Source organism: Mytilus trossulus, chromosome 14 (assembly GCF_036588685.1).
Source record: "Mytilus trossulus isolate FHL-02 chromosome 14, PNRI_Mtr1.1.1.hap1, whole genome shotgun sequence".
NCBI lineage: Eukaryota > Metazoa > Mollusca > Bivalvia > Mytilida > Mytilidae > Mytilus > Mytilus trossulus.
In genome coordinates this window covers 47,217,834-47,236,582 of record NC_086386.1, presented here as the reverse complement: position 1 = coordinate 47,236,582, position 18,749 = coordinate 47,217,834, and the positions used below count along the sequence as shown (strand labels likewise).

Here is an 18,749-nt window from a genome sequence, read left to right as displayed (position 1 = left end):
AAATTGCTCCCTCATCTATTTTGGATTAAAACAGACTATATTTCTTTTGAATAATTTTATTCATCATATTATTTACATAAATTTGCGCTATGGCACAGAGTATTCAGCAAATGAGGTATAAAAAAATCTAGAAAAGTACATAAAAAAAAAAATGGGTAACCTGCCAATAATTTTTATCTAATTGTTATTATCACATACAAACAAAAAAATAAGTTTAAGATTAGAAAAAAGTAATTAGAGAATCCATTTCAGATTATGATTTGCATTACTAAAAATGCAGCTTAATCAATAGCAATGTCAACTTTATAACAAACAATAAGTTTATTCCCTTGAAAAAATAAGAAAAAAAGTAATTAACCAAAGAATATAGTTGCACTTCTCTCCAGTACAAAGAAATACAAATAATATGGAATGAAGGTTATATTGGAAATTTGAATAAAAAGTTAAAACAGTTTTAATAAAAGGAAAAATATGAATAAAATAGTGTAAATTTGCTAAATTTCTATAAAACAAATTACAGATCTGAATTTACAAATACAAAATGATGCATAAACTACATTACTCTCGCTCAAATAGATTTTTTTTGAATCCCAGACCAAAATACCGGAACACACCCTCACACTTAAAAAAGAAAATTTAAAATCCCAGACCAATTCCAGATCTAACCCCTACCATTTAAAAAGATTTTTTTTAAGCCCAAACCAAATGGTATCTATCTGATTTGTAGCAGGTCAAGTTTACGGTCTTATTCCATACACGCCAGTGACTTGCGACTTCATCATGCAATCAAAAGACTTACAACTTTATCTTGCAAAAAAGAGGTCGCACCCCGTCTCCAAATCATGTAGTACTGATGCACAATTTAAATTCTGTGCTGTTTTGGTAAAATTTAATTTAAGATCAATAGTTTTTAGAGTAATGCAGTTTTCACCAGTATATTAAAAAAAAATGAGAAAAATTATGAAAGCCCCTTTTCTCCCCCACTAAAAACAGTATGAAAGATATAAACTTATTTTTGGATTTAAATTGAACCTATTCAGATTTTAACATGAATAAAAGTTAGATCCCAGTGACCTACTTTTGCCAGAAGGGCAGGCCCATACATAGACTCAATGAACCGATGCAATACAGAACTCTTTCAACTTAACCAAATTCAAATGTATTTAAAACACAGTGTCAGATCAAAATACTACCGGTACTATAAACACATCTATAGACTATAGTGGGATTTTATCATTTCAAACTTTACTACATGTAGTAACATGCAAAAAATGTCAAAATTAAATTTAACTTAACAAAATGTAGACTAAAAAAAAGAAGACTGTCAGATGATTGTTTATATAATGTGATTAAAATACAGATGTACATGTTTTGCTTACAATGATCTGAAAATGCTCTGCTCTAATTTCTGTTTTAAAGACCTTTTGTGATCTTTTGGTTTGTCATTATGATAATGCACACTTTCAAAAATTTGGAGGCAGAAATCATTAGCGAATGTTATAATTACCAAAACATAGAAAAGAACCAAGTATTGTCATATTCTTGTAAGCAAAGCATTGACACTGGATCTGTAATCTAAACAGATTGAACAAAAAAAAATAAAGTTCTGGTAATGAGATTTTGAAATGAGATTTTTTTTTTTTTTTTTAATTTCTGATTTGCAATAATCTAGAGTTCAGTATAGAAGGTCAAATAAATAGTTTGGCATTAAGGAAAAGATCAACCAATCTGACTTATATTAATAAGTGTTCAGGATATTATATTTTATAAAGTTTCCTTAAAACTAACAATTCAGGGTCTGCAACCCAACAACGGGTTGTCTGATTCATCCGAAAATTTCAGAGCAGATAAATCTTGTATATTTTATAAAATATTTTAATTTAAAGAAAAAATCAAAAGCTAAGATAGTACACCATAGCATAAAAATACTGCTATGTTTAAAAGAGCAGGATATAAATACATTTAAATATTGTAAATTTGATTCCCTGAGATATAAATATATATTGACAATATCAAATCATAAACTTCACCAAAATATATATATATACATAAATCATTCTATAGATCTGAGCATGAGAAAAATGGGAGTAGACGTGATCTAAAAACAAAATGTTGGTCTCTGCTGGTTAGTAGGTTTCCTAGCTGCACGCCTTGGTGCATTTTTTCTGGATTCACAAGATTGCTTTGGTAGGATCTTGGATTTATCCATCATTTGAGAACCTTTGACAATATCAGGGAGCTTGATCAGAACCTTTAATTGTGTGCCCTCATCTGTCCTTGTTAGTACTGGCTTATTCTTGTATATAACCTAAAAAAATGGTAAACAGTTAATGTGATTATAATAAGAAGCTTGCTTGGATGCCATTTATTGCCATTGGTATTTTGTTTTAGAAGACAGTTTTTCATTTCCTTAATACAACATTTCAGAGGAAAATAAAAACTTTTTCAATGACACTTGGGATAGTCTCAACCAATTAAATATTGATTAACTATAAATATGTATAAACAATTACATGTATGAATAATATATTTCATCTTACCTGTCCAATAGTCCTCTTATCAGGTGATATTACCTTATTGTACCTTTAATTATTGGCATCAGTCAACATTTTATTTTATCTTACCTGTCTGACAGTCCTCTTATCAGGTGATATTACCTCTTTTTGTCCCTTTAATTATTGGCATCAGTCAACATTTTATTTTATCTAACCTGTCTGACAGTCCTCTTATCAGGTGATATTACCTCTTTGACACTTTTATTAATGGCATCAATCAACATTGTATTTTATCTTACCTGTCTGACAGTCATCTTATCAGGTGATATTACCTCTTTGTCACTTTTATTAATGGCATCAGTCAACATTGTATTTTATCTTACCTGTCTGACCGTCCACTTATCAGGTGATATTACCTTATTGTCCCTTTAATTATTGGCATCAGTCAACATTATATTTTATCGTACCTGTCTGACAGTCCTCTTATCAGGGGATATTACCTTATTGTACCTTTTATTATTGGCATCAGTCAACATTATATTTTATCTTACCTGTCTGACAGTCCTCTTATCAGGTGATATTACCTAATTGTCCCTTTTATTATTGGCATCAGTCAACATTATATTTTATCTTACCTGTCTGACAGTCCTCTTATCAGGTGATATTACCTTATTGTCCCTTTTATTATTGGCATCAGTCAACATTTTATTTTATCGTACCTGTCTGACAGTCCACTCATCAGGTGATATTACCTTATTGTCCCTTTGATTATTGGCATCAGTCAACATTTTATTTTATCTAACCTGTCTGACAGTCCTCTTATCAGGTGATAATAGGTCACTTTTATCAATGGCATCAGTCAACATTGTATTTTATCTTACCTATTTGACAATCCCCTTATCAGGTGATATTACCTTGTCCCTTTTTTCAACGAGATCAGTCAACATTATATTTTATCTTACCTGTCTGACAGTCTTCTTGTCAGGCTGGTTCCTTACACCATTTAGTGAACCAGTTTTATTTTTTGGTTCCTGATCCTTCATTCTCCTCTTGTTACCAGTGCTGATATCAGTATGGTTTTCCTTCGCTAAAGAATTTCTGTTCATTCCTTTTTTTGGTGCTTTTGGTGCATTCTTGAATGGTGGCAAAACTTTGCCCTCACCAAGTTTTGACAGATCAAGAGGAGGAACAATAGGCTTTTCCTCCTTAGAATTTGACACATCTAGCTTTAAGATTATGAGGGAAAGCTCAGCTTTCAAAATAGCAATGCGCCTTCTTGCGCTTCTCTCCTTCTGATCCAATTTATCATATGCAATGATCAGTCCGTCAACCTCTTTGCTCCTACGTTTGTTCTGCCCACTGCAACTTCTACTAGCCAATTCCAGCTGTTTCTCGATGTAGTACTTCTCATCTATGAGAACTGTGTGTTCTTTCTTGATATTATTTATCAGACATAGGTTCATTTCCTTATGTGCTTTTAAACTGTCAATATCATTTTCAATGTTAGCCTGGAGACCGTTTATAGCATCATCCAGTTCCTTATTGATTTTGATTTTATCAATATCAGCATCTTCAGGTTTATGCTTCTTCAAAATATTCAGTAATCTATTAAATAAAAGTAGTTGTAATCAGTTATAAAATTAAAATAAAACAGTATTTCTAATGAACAACATCCTTTTTTTACCTAGGTAATTTCCTCAATTTACCTGTTTTTAAATAAACTATTATTTTCAGTTTTTGAGATATCTTCAATAATTTCATTTCGCACCTGAAAATTATGTGTTTGTGAAATTTTATTTTATTCTGAGGCATACTCAAGTCTTGAGCTTCCATTGACTAATATAAGTTTGATGCTGGGAGTGTAGCAATGTGAGCCTATACAAATACATGTACTGTCAGAATGTATTGATAAGGAGACAAAATCTTAAGAACATCTTATTGCTGTTAATTGGTAAGTAAAATTTGTTACCTTTTAATTTTAAAATTATACCATTACACATATGTTGGGTTTTTTTTTCGCAAACCTCACTTACTCTTTATCCTTCTTTTTGAGTTCATGGGCATGTGCAGTTGTATCAAGAGCTACAGGAGTACTAAATGCAGTTCCTGAAATAATAATCTCTGTAAAAAAAATGATTTAAGAATAAAAGAAAACTCCAAGTGCAATGAACTGTTAATTTGTTCACAAAAGAAACTTTGAAAAGATGATGAAATTATGTTCTCCTACAAGTGCAGTGTCTGTAAGAATGAAAGAAATTGTAGGGTAAAGTGTTTTTTTCTTCTTCATATTTTCATATTGCTTGTAGAGGGCTGTGTTCACTTAATTTATTCACAAACAAAACTTTAAAAATATGATAAAATTATGCATCTTGAAATAAACAACTTTAAAAAGTATCATCTTAAAGAAATTACAGTCCTGTTATAAAGGTGAACACTTTTAATTTTTTTATGACAAGTATATAGGTATTAAAAATTATAACAAGCAAATAGTGCAAATTTCAAACACAAAGTATTGAAAAAAAATATGAAATATATAAAGTAAGATGATGTGGTTCGAGTGCCAATGAGACAACTCTCCATCCAAATAACTATTTCTTTTTTTTTTAAATCTGTATAATCTACTTAATAACAGTATGTTCCAAAAATGTGAAATAACTGATTAGGCAAGATGAGTGAAAAAAAGCTTTTTTTTTATATATACATAAAAAAGTTTTAAAAGTTTATATATACATAAAAATATAAAAAGAGTATAAAATAGCAACTATAAATGACACAGAAACAACCACTACCCATTGAAAACTGTGCAGTGCATCAATAAAATTAAGATGGAGGAAGCATAAAGAGAGAACAAACTGAGTTAAGTTAATTGAAATATTGGTAAATAAAGACAAACATGCAACATCAAATAGAAAACATATAAAATACCTTACATTGAACACTGAATTATCTCCCCTTTGCTGGAATTGTACAAATTGATAACAGCATAAAACAAAAATGTTGACTTAATGAATATTGTATATTATATTACTGGTATCTTTTTAACTTTTCAATTATAGTTTTGTTTTTAAATGCTATTTCAAAGCCTATATCAAAAACATTATAAAAGTCTTTTACAGCTTTATCTCCCCCGAGCTGAAATTTCGGCAAATCTTTCTGCATTATTTAAAAAACTATTATACATCATTCAATTCATTGCAACACACACATCAAAACTCCTTTCCTTTTATACTTTGATTTTTGTTTTGGTTTTTTAATGCTATTTCAAAATCATGATGAAAGTCTTTTTACATTATAGTAGTTAGTACAGCATTATCTCCCCTGATCTGAAATTTCTGCAAATCATTATGCATTATTTATTTAAAAATCCATTATTCAATTCAATCATTGCAACACACAAATAAAATCAAAACTCCTTTCCTTTTATACTTTGATTGTTTTGTTTTGTTTAAATCTTTAAATTGATGCTCATACTTTAATGATTGGTTGACTACATCAAATATGAAACATGAAAATATATCTTCAAATATGAAATATGAAATATATCTTCAATATATTTGAGGGGGGATAGGACCTTTATCAGGACTCTAGGATTGTTGAAGCTCGGGATTTAGGGATTGACACTTTCAGGATCTGGGGTTTTCTTTTTTTCCAATTTATGGACCTCAGGTTTTCGTATTATTAAGCTCGGGATTAAGGGATTTCCTGGATTTCAAGATCAGGACCCCTCCTACCCCCTTCATATTTAAAATCTATATAAAAAGTGACTATGCCTCGAGTCATTTTAACTGTTACTTGTGTAGTAACAAAAAAGTTATACTAGTCTCGATTGATAATCATCCATTTGATAAGGTTAAGACTGACAATTTACTCACCATTTTCCTGAGCAAGGGTCGTGTCAGCTACACTTTTACTCTTAGGTGATGAATTCCAAGATTTGCGCACTGGGGCTAGAGAAGGTAACATTCTGAAACAAAATAAGATTAAAATGCTTTTTGTGATATATTTTGATCAGCTAAGAAGTCCAAGCAATCATAACGTCCATATTAATTTTGCTTTTGCTTTGACGCCTTCCGTATCGCCTTCAATGATGGATAAATTAAAATCAAAAGTGAAAACACTATAGTCGACTCTCACGCTCAGAATGGAAACAGCATGATTACAATAATAATAAAATATTTGGACTGCAGGGAAAGTTAGTTGGTCGGTAGGGGAGCATTTCATCCATTTCTTACAAATATTATACTTGTATGATGCTGATAAAAGATATTTAAATAGTTTACTTAGCAATTTTAAAGCAAGGTCCTTCAGTTTTATTTTAACAGCATTGTCAGCAACACAAACAAATAACAATACATTTGTAAACATAGACTGGATATCAATCTTGATGACTTATAGGAACACACGTAAATGAAATGTGTTACTTACATGGAAACAGTGAAGCTTTCAAAGATCCTCTGCGGCAATTTTCGACAATAAGATAACAAATCAGATTCAATTCTTATGGTTCTTCCACGTTCTCGTAGATCCGGCGGCTGAATGAGGGTTACCTTCTATGACGTAACATGACGTTTACTCTTCGCGCAGGAATAAAATAATGCATGGGAAAAAAAATAAATATGATTTATTAACACATAAGATAAAGAACTGTTTCTTTTTTCTTATTATTTACCAGTTTCGATTTTATTTAAATTCAAGATGCTTTGTGAAATAAAGTGATCTACAAAAGTATGGCGTAAGAATATTATATAATATAAAGTTCGTGCATTGTGACGTTATTTGACGTTGAACCACAGGCCAACAAGTGTGGACACATATCAGTGTGGATAGTATGAAAAAAGGGGGGGGGGGGTAGTATAGGTGGATGTTTGACAGTGTTTTCTGACATAGAGTGTCTTTTTCCCCAAGGGGTAAATATTTTAAACTGTGGTTCACAGTGACAACCAACCTGTACCAAACACTAAAAATTGCTGTATCTTTTTTCTAATATTTAGTTTATATGTATTGTTCAGGACTGTTATGAGACACTAATTAAATGCAGTACCAACTGGTCATAGATGTTATTTAAAAAACACTGCTATTGATATCAAATCTACATATTGGCCAACATACTAACTATGACTGCTTCGTGTTATATAATATGTACATACCTGTTATTAAATTTTGTGCATGCCAAACTTTCCATTCGGAAATTTCATGTCCTTTCAACTTTTAGAATAAGTTAACTTTTATTTAAATACATTTATGTTTTTTAACGATGATCCTTTAAGCGAACACAGCTAGCTGTGTGGGCAACAACGTTTCAGAGATTTATGTAAAGAAACCTGTAGATTACAAATATTGCCAACTTCGAAAGATTCCGATAAAATAAGTTCCACAATTTTTTTATTTCGGATAGCAAGGAAAAGTTTAAATTTTTAAGAGGATCGTTATCACATAAGGTGCATTTCTGCAAGATGTGATTTTAATGTGCGAGATGGTATCTAAGAACCTGCAAGAAATTTATATTTGTATTGTTCTATTCATGATCCTTTTACGTGTTTCTTTCTTGCTTGAGTACTATGCGGTATTGGCTTTGCTCATTGTTGAAGGCTCAACGGTGACCTATAGTTGTTATTTTTTTTGTCATTTGGTCTTTTGTGGAGAGTTGTCTCATTTCCAATCATGCCACATGTTTTTTTTATTTATATTAAGTAACAACAGTATACGAAATATATTAACTCATCATAGATACCAGGACTAAATTTAGTATTTACGCCAGACGCGCGTTTCGGCTACAAAAGTGACCTATACAGTGACGCTATACCAAAATTTTGATATGCATGTTCATTGTGTTAATTTACGTTTTTTATTAGTTAAGCCTTCCAATTGATATTTTATCATGTGTTTTTCTATGTTGTGATGTTATACTATTGTTTCAGAAAAGGGAGAAGGTTTGGTACCATTAAAACGTTTAATCCAGCTGCAAATGTTTGCACCTGTCCTTAGTCAGGAATCTGATGTACAGTAGTTGTCGTTTGTTTATGTTATTTATACGTGTTTCTCGTTTCTCTTTTTTTTTTATATATATATTAGACCGTTGGTTTTCCTGTTTGAATGGTTTTACATTAGTAATTTGGGGGCCCTTGTGTTAGCCAAGGCTCCGTATTGAAGGCCGTACATTGACCTATAATGGTTTACTTTTATAAATTGTTATTTTGATGCAGAGTTGTCTCATCAAGAAGGCACTCATACCACATTTCTCTATATCTACATATACACGTAATTTCAAGAAGATGTTGATGGTGGTCTTAATATTGTAATTTTTGGAGGTTTTACCATTTAATTATAAGCTTTAACATGCCCAAGATTTAATGTCAATAGACCACCATGGCTAAGGGTGTTGACCTACTAGTTCCCTTTGGATGAGATGTTGTAATTCTGACAACAACACACTTCTGTTGTCCACAGGCACTTGTCTCAGAAAAAAATCCTATATACCTTAATATAACACAAGGTACTTAAATAAACATTTTGAAAAAATGTCAACCGGTCGCGAAATTTATGAGGTAGAAAAGCCTTAGTATTTCAAAAATTCGAATGTTTTGTTATGCGGGGTTCACACATTGCCGATTATTGCTCCCGTTTGAGATCAGACAGCAATACGATATGAAAAGTGAAAAAGTCGGATTGGTATCCTCAATTATCTGGAATGTCCTATCAATGTCTGAACGCATTCGTTTTAGTTCGTAACAGATTCCTACGGATCGGGAAGGGTCCGAATAGTTCGGCAAAGCATCCCGAAAGTTAGGTGCGTCCCGTAAAATTCGGGGCAACTCAGCCGATTTTGTCTAATCGGATTACAATCGTGGCTATGTCGTGACAGATTCTGATGTATCGGATCGAATTCCGAACAGTGTCTTGTGTATTCTGGACGGTGTCCTGTGGAACGGGAATGATCCGGAGTAATTTTTCATAGCTGTTTTTCTGCCGATTGAGTCCAGATTGCATCCAGATCTTGTCGATTGCGAACCGTTTTTTGCCGAAACCGTTCCGAAACAGTCCCGTTATTAATACGAAATTCGTCAATGATACACACGTCAGAGTCCCGACAACTACAGAATACAATACGACTGAGACCAGACAAAGCCGTTTGCAATGCGATAGAGCGGATCGTGATAGGATTACGTTCCGACAGTACCTGATCATCCCGAATATGCCGACAGTTTTCGAACAAATAACTTCCGTCAGCGTCGGTTCACTGTCTGGTCACTGTCTGATCTCAGTCGGATTACATTCGGTAGAGTCGGGACGCAGTCGTGACAGACTCGGTCGAATTTTACCTGGCGAAAAATACAAATCGGATTAGAAGCGGATTCAGAACGGGATTATCGGGACTTATTCGCTTAGAAACGGTTAAATATCGGTGCTTCCTGAACACTATCTGATTGTTGTCGTGATCAAATTATTTTTTTTACAAATTTTAATTTAAGTTTGAATTTCCATCCACGATTCACAGGATCTTGATCAGACTTTTAATAAATTTTAATCGGGAATGGTCCTGTCAAGAACGGTAGTAAAAATCGTGAATGTGTGACCCCAGCTTAAACAGTTAATTTATAAATATGACCATATCAATGATAATAGATTACTATAATGTAGATTTATTATCAATATGTCATCGGGTTTTTCATTTACATGTTGCTATAAAAAAAAAATTTTGCTCACTTTTGTTTATTTTTTTTTATCAAGGTTATTACATAAGCATTTTTTTCTTTCGAGAAGACCCAACAACAATAAATTAAAAGGAACGACAACAAACAAAAAGTATAGGTGATAAAGAGCACACGACGTGTAACTCATCTAACTCACTTTTTGTAGGATTCGTGTTGCTTTTGTACCCCTATTTGTGATATTTTGTTCTCGCATCGTAGTCAATATAATTTAATTTGATGCAACGGTCATTCACGTGAGAGGTTAAGTGCTATAAAACCAGGTTCAATCCACCATTTTCTACTTTTGAAAATGCCTGTACTAAGTCAGAAATATGACAGTTGTTGTCCACTCTTTTGATGTGTTTTATCATTTGATTTTACCATTTGATTAGGGACTTTCCGTTTATTTATCTTTTGTACGTTTTTGCTTTATATTTTAGAAGGCAGAAGACCTGGATGCTTCATACTTTGTATATAGGTGCCTCAGGTTACGAAGTTTCCGTCAGTCACATGTCCAATGTCCTTGACCTCATTTTCATGGTTCAGTGACTACTTGAAAGAAAAAAAAAAGATTTTTTGTAATGTTAAATTCTCTCTTATTATAAGTAATTGGATAACTATATTTGGTATGTGCGTACCTTGCAAGGTCATCATGCCCGTCAGACAGTTTTTACTTGACCTCGACCTCAATTCATGGATCAGTGAACAAGGTTAATTTTTGGTGGTCAAGTCCATATCTCAGATACTATAAGCAATAGGTCTAGTATATTCGGTGTATGGAAGGACCATAAGGTGTACATGTCCAACTGGCAGGTGTCAACTGACTTTGACCTCATTTTCATGGTTCAGTGGTTATAGATAAGTTTTTGTGTTTTGGTCTGTTTTTCTTACACTTTCTGCAATAGGTCTACTATATTTGGTGTATGAAATGATTGTAAGGTGTACATGCCTAGCAGACAGGTGTCAACTGACATTGACCTCGTTTTCATGGTTCAGTGGTTATAGATAAGTTTTTGTGTTTTGATCTGTTTTTCTTATACTATATGCAATAGGTCTTCTATATTTGATATATGGAATGATTGTAAGGTGTACATGTTAAGGTGACAGTTGTCATCTGACCTTAACCTCATTTTCATGGTTCAGTGGTCAAAGTAAAGTTTTTGAGTTTTGGTCTATTTTTCTAATACTTTATGCATTAGGTCAACTATATTTGGTGTATGGAAATATTTTATGATCTATATGTCTGTTAAGCAGGTTTTATTTTACCTTGGCCTCATTTTCACGGCTTATTGCTCAATGTTAAGTTTTTGTGTCTTGGTCGATTTTTTCTGAATCTATAAGCAATAAGTCAACTATATTTGTTGTATTGAAGAATTGTTAGCTGTAAATGTCAGTCTGGCATGGTTCATCTGACCTTGACCCCATTTTCATTGTCCATTGGTCAATGTTTTGTTTTCTTGGTTAATGTTGAGTTCATGTGACAGTTGTAATAAAGCTTTATATTTGGTCTATCAACATAATATCTATGATTAGTAAAGAAGAAGGCGAGACATTTCAGCGTGTGCAAGTAGACTTGTTTTGTTATTGTTTTGTAATATATTTTCACATAGGCAATTATATTTTTTACATTAAAATATATTTAATCATTAATATGACCTTGCAAGTTTGTTAAGACCAAACTTTTTAGTCTCTATAAATGTAATGATTTTGGCGAAACTTTTCTATTATCCTTGCATATTCATAATTATAAAGAAAGAATTTTTGTTACTCATTTGTGGCCTTTATGAACACAAACGATCAAATGATTTCCATTTTTCTAGTCTTAACTTTTTTATTTTAACGACAATTTTATTTTGATTTTCTATGAATATACAAAAATGCGATTTAAACTATCAGTATTTGATCAATTTACTCTACATTCAATTTATATTACTTTTCCCAGTTATTTCCCTTTACATGTAGTCGGGTATTTTAAAATAGTTCAGAATGATGTGATATGTTCATTCAAGTATGCGTTTTATTAAGATACAGTGTCTACAGTAAAAAAAAACTCATGAATTTTAAAATTATAAGATTCGTTTTACATTTTCTGTCAAACAAGCGGGATGTTTAGCTAACCATAAAACCAAATTCAACCTGTTATTATATTTGGGAAATGCCTAAACAAAATCAGGAATATGGTAGTAGTTTTTCACTTGTCCTGTTAATTGATAACAATTGATTTTTGTCATCTTTAATTTTATGGACAAAGTACCTTCAAGTTCAGTATTTTTGTTATATTTTTTTTTTATATTTGTGAGGTTATAAGGTCAGTTTCCCATGAAAAAAACACTTTTTTTTTAGTAATAACCTAAAACAAATCAAAATATCTCTCTAAACTTTTCCACATACGTGAGCACTTCGGATCCCTCCGCTCAATTTTTTAATTCAGATTCGTTTAGCCAAATCCTTAGGTTTCTATATATATTGTTTCGAATGTTTTTGTTTCATTCGTCGTCTTTCCCTTAATACCATAGAACATTCAACTTATATCTGTTGACGAGTTTTGATTGTATGCTAGGTACCTTCCGCTTCTTTAATGCACAACATGTAAACGAAGTTGTATATTTGAATAATCATCAGAGTAAATTACTTACATTTTTTTATATTAAAAAAATAAGACTGTATTTCATTTATGCAAAGTAGACCTAACATGGATAGATAAAAATTACAATCCTGTCTAATTGTCTTTCGGTGATAAAATTTTCAGATGAAGGTTATTTCTGAATTAAAAAATAATGAATGCTAGCTATACTTTATTGTAGTTTTAACATGGATGGGCATTATATTCGATATTATTTTTGCCCGAGCGATAGTGGGGGCTAAAATAACACGAATATAACTCATACCCATGTTAAAACTACAATAAAGTATAGCTTGCATCAATCATTTCGATTCTGATTAGGACAATCAAAGTAATTTCTATGTCCGATGTGTATATTGTAGATCGTTTGTGTAGGCTCTTTCATAAACCTCCCTTTTTGTTTGTGAGCAGCCGACTTGCACTGTGAATTTTCAGGCAGAGGGAGGAGTTTGAACAGCCAACATGAACGGTTGTCGTATCTAGGTAAAATATGTCATTTTCGGAACGCAGTCATTATAAATGAAAAAGTAACAACATGTGCATCATTTAAGAGTTTGGAAATGTTTTTAAGTTAATGAAAAACATTAAATGCATACCAATTTGATAAAATTCATTATTCTGCAGTAGTCAATATACGCATGTGCAAACAAGTTTTATTAGATTTAAAGCATGGGTTTGTTCACAAAGCGAATTAACTGAAAAATTAAAAAAATGGCAAACCAGTAATTTTAGAGCATTAGCGAAATGATAAAACGAATTCCAAATTGGAATTTCAACTGTTTATTTTGCATAAAAAATATTGCAAAATAAAAGTTTACAATTAAATGATGTTAATTTGTTGCAATCACCTCCTCAAATGACTATACATGTGTAATCTAAAGATAGGGATACATCATATACCATTCCAAAAGGAGAAGATGTATATTTATTCTGCACTCGTTCTAATTGAGCAGTAAAAATGCGTTGACCGTATATTTCTATGTCATGTACAGTCACTGACCAGATATCACTTTTCCTCATGAATATTTGAATAGAAATTGCCGAAATTATAATAAATTATTCATACGACCTATTCAACCTGTTCTTGTTTTCAACGCGTACAACGGCTCAAACATATTTATTTTGCAATTAAAAAAAACATATTTCACTTGTTAATATTTTTGGTATAAATCAGTATATGTTTTAGGCTTATTGTTGATATTTTAGTTCGTTCTCAAACAAACTCGTTCTCCATCGATTGCGAATTTCAACAGGTAATGTACATTTCATCGTGTTGTATATTTCTCCGCCTGCAGGATATAAGGACTTTTTATAAAACGGGGAAGTTACCCAATATTTAAATCAAATAATGAAATTAACACATTAAACAAAAATTAAAAATGTTTTGTTTTTTTATAGATTGAAGTATAAAGACAATAATAGTGCATTGACTTGACATATCAACGATATGAGGATTCGACCCGAAACGGGGAAAAAGCTTGGCAGAGTCTCTCATTTCCCCGTTTCTAAGCCTCATCTTTATATCGTTGATATGTCAAGTCAATGCACTATTATTGTCTATTTATCAATACAAACCAGTACATGTTATAATCAGCACCATTACAATGCGTAGTTAAGAATTAAACCATATCACAATACTAAATAGACTGATGAACTCTAATTTTTGACAAGTTTACCTATTATATGTCTGTTTGATTTCTCACACACATTGCTGTCAATATATCGAAATTCTACGCGACTGTCATACAAAAGAGAGGGTTCACTAGACGAATTTGACTTTAACTAGACGAAGGAAAGGTTTTACTATCTATAAAACCAGGTTTTATCCACTAACCGTTTTATAGATCAGAAACAGGACAGTTGTTTCCTTCGTTTGATGTATTTAAGCGTTTTATTTAGCCATTTGATAAAGTTCTTTCCGTATTGAACTTAATTGGAGGTATTGCTATCTTACTTTTTCCAAAAGTTTATAACTCAGTGTCTCCATATGATTTTTGTTCTTTCGATTACTCTTAAAACATATCAAATAAACCAATGAATAACAGAAGAAAGAACCTTTGCCTAAAAATAGTTGGTTGCCATTTTCTGTGATTTATTTCTTATTGTAATTATTTTAAAAGTTCGGATGCTTTTCATCTTTATATCATTGTTTCTCAAAAGTTGTATACTTGTTTTCGAAATTGCAGATGTTCAAGGTTACAAATTATTTAGATATTTATTACTTCAACAATTAAGTATATTGACTTTCTTTAAATTTGTGAAATTATGATCTTTCATTACATTCAACAAACTACTATCCGAGCTTATTTGTTCATAATGTCTAGCATGTGATACATTCAGACCAATATTGTCGTGATATCATGGCTTAAGTCTGCCTATAAATGTAATATAATACAAACTTTAATGTAATATCATTTCCGCATAAATATACAATTCATATTTTGAAATTATAGTCAATCGATAACATAATAGGACATGAAGAATGTAAAATTGAATCAATGATTTTTAATAAAATTATGTTGGACAATTGATTATTTTATTTTTAAATATATCACCTTACGAAACATCTACCAGATGCGATTTTTGTCATTCATATTCTTTAACAGGTGGTAATTTAATTCATCCACTCTGAAAAATAGTCGTCCATTTCGATTTATTACAACACAAAATTTTCTGGATCGGGTGTTACGGATTACGCAGTTATTAACCTTGATTTGATATATAATCTAAATTTAAAAACATTAAAAACAACCCTTTTCTATCAAATCGGAATGCTTTTAATCATAATTTATCAGTCTTAGTTTATAATTGCTAACGCTTTTATGTATGATTTTCATTTCTAAAATCCTGTTTCTAACGTTCGAATATGTATTAGATAAAAACGTGTAAATTATGTGTTTCTATTTTATTTCTTTCGCATTGTTTATAGTATAACATTTATTTTTTATAAGAAACATATTTCTATGGGCACTTTATTTAATTTTTCTTCGGTTTCTATGAAGCCTTTTGTATAGGGAACACAACTATAACACATGATGTTCTGATGCTACTACTACTTAAATAACAAAAAACATGATTGCAAAACATAAATAACTAGTTTAAAGAAAACCGTTTTGAATTGTTTTTTATGTCGTGTTTTAAAGGGATGCCAGTCATTTACACCACGGAAATTTTTCAAAGTTGATTTGGACATGGCAAATATAAATTAAAAAAAAAGGGACGAAAGATATCAGAGGAACAGACAAATTTATAGATTGAAAATAAACTGACAACGCCATGGCTAAAAATAAAAAGACAAACAGACAAATAATAGTACAGAAGACAAAACATAGAAAACTAAATGTACATTACATTTTTTAAGATAATTCTAACATTTATACCATTATTGTCATAATACTTTTCCCACTAACTAAGAAATATAAGGTGTAAACTGAGGTTAAAAAATGAACTTATAAAGAAGATAAAGTCTAATAAGGACTCCCAACATGCGAATCTACACTGTAAAAATATTATAATCAGGAATAGATCACAGTTGGTATTTTTCCAGATCTTACTAGTTTCAGCATAGAGAGATACTAGACTGCCAAAAACTCATTAATAAGTTAAGACACAAACACATCGTGGTTTTCAACCAATAACTAATGATAACTGTAAAACTTATGAAAAAAAAAAAATACATTTCATAATTTTATGCGTCTGAAAACTTTACTTTCAAGCAAAGGGTGAATACATACGGAATGTTAGTCTGTTTCTAAGTATGTTGGCGGTTTGTTTTTGTTGCAGTTCAGTGTTTGTGTTGTTTCGTTGTTTTCCTCTCATAGTTGATGTGTTTCCTTTGGTTTTAGTTTGAAGCCAAGGTCAGTTTTCTCTTACACAATTTTATACTTTTGAACAGCGGTATACTACTGTTGTCTTTTTTCGTGTATGACCAGAAGGGATATAAAAAGAAAAGCTCCATTTGAAGGCAACTTCGTCTGAGGAATTTTTTTTTATATAAAATCTATTCTATCAAAGGAGAATTTTAGAAACATTTGTCATAAATCAGTACCGAAGTACTAGCTAATGACATGAAAACCCCTTAGAAATTAACAGCCAATCAGTAGCGGGACTAATCTTATGCTGGTACATGAAAAGAACTCTAAATTCATGTCACGCGTTCGAATTATAATGTCGATGTATGCAGTTCTTCTTTGAAAACCATTTGCGCTTTCAAAATTATGTCTCTTTACAATATAATATGATAAAACATCCAAAACGATGGCCCATTACGAAACTAAATTACCAAACCGCAGTGCAAAATCTGATTGAGGTAAACTTTATCTTGGGTCCAAAATTCTTATTGTTCCGATCAAGCTTTAACATGCATTGAACTAATATTTACAAATAATAAACATTTCAAACCAGTAAAAGTCTCATTATATGTGTACTCGACTTTACTGATTTTTACTCGACCAGTCTGAATTTGTCTGACTTTAACTTGACATTACTCGACCCCAGTCTGAACCATACTCGACTGTACTAAATCGTACTCGACCATTATCTTTGCCACTGAAAATAGTCTGAACTATTACTCCACCAGTCTGAAACAGTCTTAACCCATTCTCTACCTGTACTCGACCTATTTTTTCAGTATGAACCATACTTAACCAAAGGTCTGAAAAATACTCGACCGGCTGAACCATACTGGACCAAATAACTTCTACTTTTTTAACTGTAAATAAATTTCTTTTTAACTTACATATATAACAACAGCGAACAAAATCAATGAATTGTTTAACCTTATATTAGAAATATATCTATTATCATAATTTAGGATAAAAAAATATATTATACATAATTTATATCAAAAAGGAATACAATTAAAGAAAGCAATAAAATTGCGGTGAAGTATAAATTATAACCTCTGCTTAAGGCCAAACTCATTAATAATATCAAACTTGGTCAGAGGTATTAAATTCTAAATAACATTTATTGAAAATTGCAACATCCTGTTTTACTTAAATAACAAGGCCTTTCGAATATACTAGATAAGAAATACGCGAGTTTAAAAAAATAGGTCTTTCTTTTTACCTGGAAAACACACATGTACTGAGGTAATTAAACCATATCAAAGTGCTTTTTGTATGCCATATCTTTAATTTGACTAAAACTTCTAAATTTGATTGAAATAATTTTTTCCTGTTACTTTGGAACACATTTCCTTTTTTTTAAAAGGTTATCAAGGGTTGTTATGAAAATTCTGTTATCATGATTATATTAAGTTCTTGGTTTAACAAAACAAAACAAGGTCTATTTTTTTTTAATAAAATTGAGAAAGGAAATGGGGAATGTGTCAAAGCGACAAGAACCCGACCATGGAACAGACAACAACCGAAGGCCACCAATGGGTCTTCAATGTAGCGAGAAAAATCCCCTTTAATTAAGTTGTTTTATATACTATTTTATATACATTTTAATAAAAAAAAAATTCACAGCATTATTAACTTAACTGAATTGACACCATAAATCTATACTAGGCTAAGGTTAACGGTGAAATAGTCCAGTTACCATAAAATACTTCTGAAACATTAAAAAAAAAATTGAATAACATTGAAAATATTAGTCACGATTATTCATTTTTGAGATTATTTGATCAGCTTGTTTGATTTATATTTCAAAGTTGATATAATTAGCTATGTAGGGGTTGATGAATATTGTGTTGAAGTTATATTATGATCTATTATTGTGAAATTTAAATTTCAGAACTATATTGAACACATTTTTTATCTGTAGTTGCGGTTCAATTTTTATATTTTTTTTTATGATTTCCTAAATTGATAAAATGTAGTTGACAGATACAAAGAATATGGGTAGGTTGGTTAAGACTTGGTCGAATATGGTTCAGACTAGGTCGAGTATTGTTTAGACTAGGTCGAGCATGGTTAATACTCTTATAAAATG

At 31.2% G+C, this 18,749-nt stretch overlaps 1 protein-coding gene across 1 annotated transcript; it reads right to left on the bottom strand.

The window, feature by feature from the left end:
* Window positions 1–479: 479 nt before the first annotated feature.
* Window positions 480–7,030, bottom strand: LOC134696818 (uncharacterized). Its single transcript, XM_063558773.1, has 5 exons — window positions 6,921–7,030; window positions 6,368–6,459; window positions 4,529–4,601; window positions 3,458–4,100; window positions 480–2,308 (listed from the first exon to the last, which is right to left on the bottom strand). Exons 2-5 carry the CDS (start codon window positions 6,456–6,458, stop codon window positions 2,099–2,101), a joined length of 1,017 nt encoding a protein of 338 aa, XP_063414843.1. The 5' UTR covers window position 6,459; window positions 6,921–7,030; the 3' UTR covers window positions 480–2,098.
* Window positions 7,031–18,749: the final 11,719 nt, after the last annotated feature.

Bases quoted from the DNA above. Each gene is read 5' to 3' on its own strand.
- LOC134696818 (XM_063558773.1), bottom strand. From the start codon at position 6,458: ATGTTACCTTCTCTAGCCCCAGTGCGCAAATCTTGGAATTCATCACCT. The intron at 4,602-6,367 runs GTGAGTAAATTG...TTATTATTTCAG, and splicing joins GACCCTTGCTCAGGAAAATG to GAACTGCATTTAGTACTCCT. The intron at 2,309-3,457 runs GTAAGATAAAAT...CCATTTTTTTAG, and splicing joins ACAAGAAGACTGTCAGACAG to GTTATATACAAGAATAAGCC.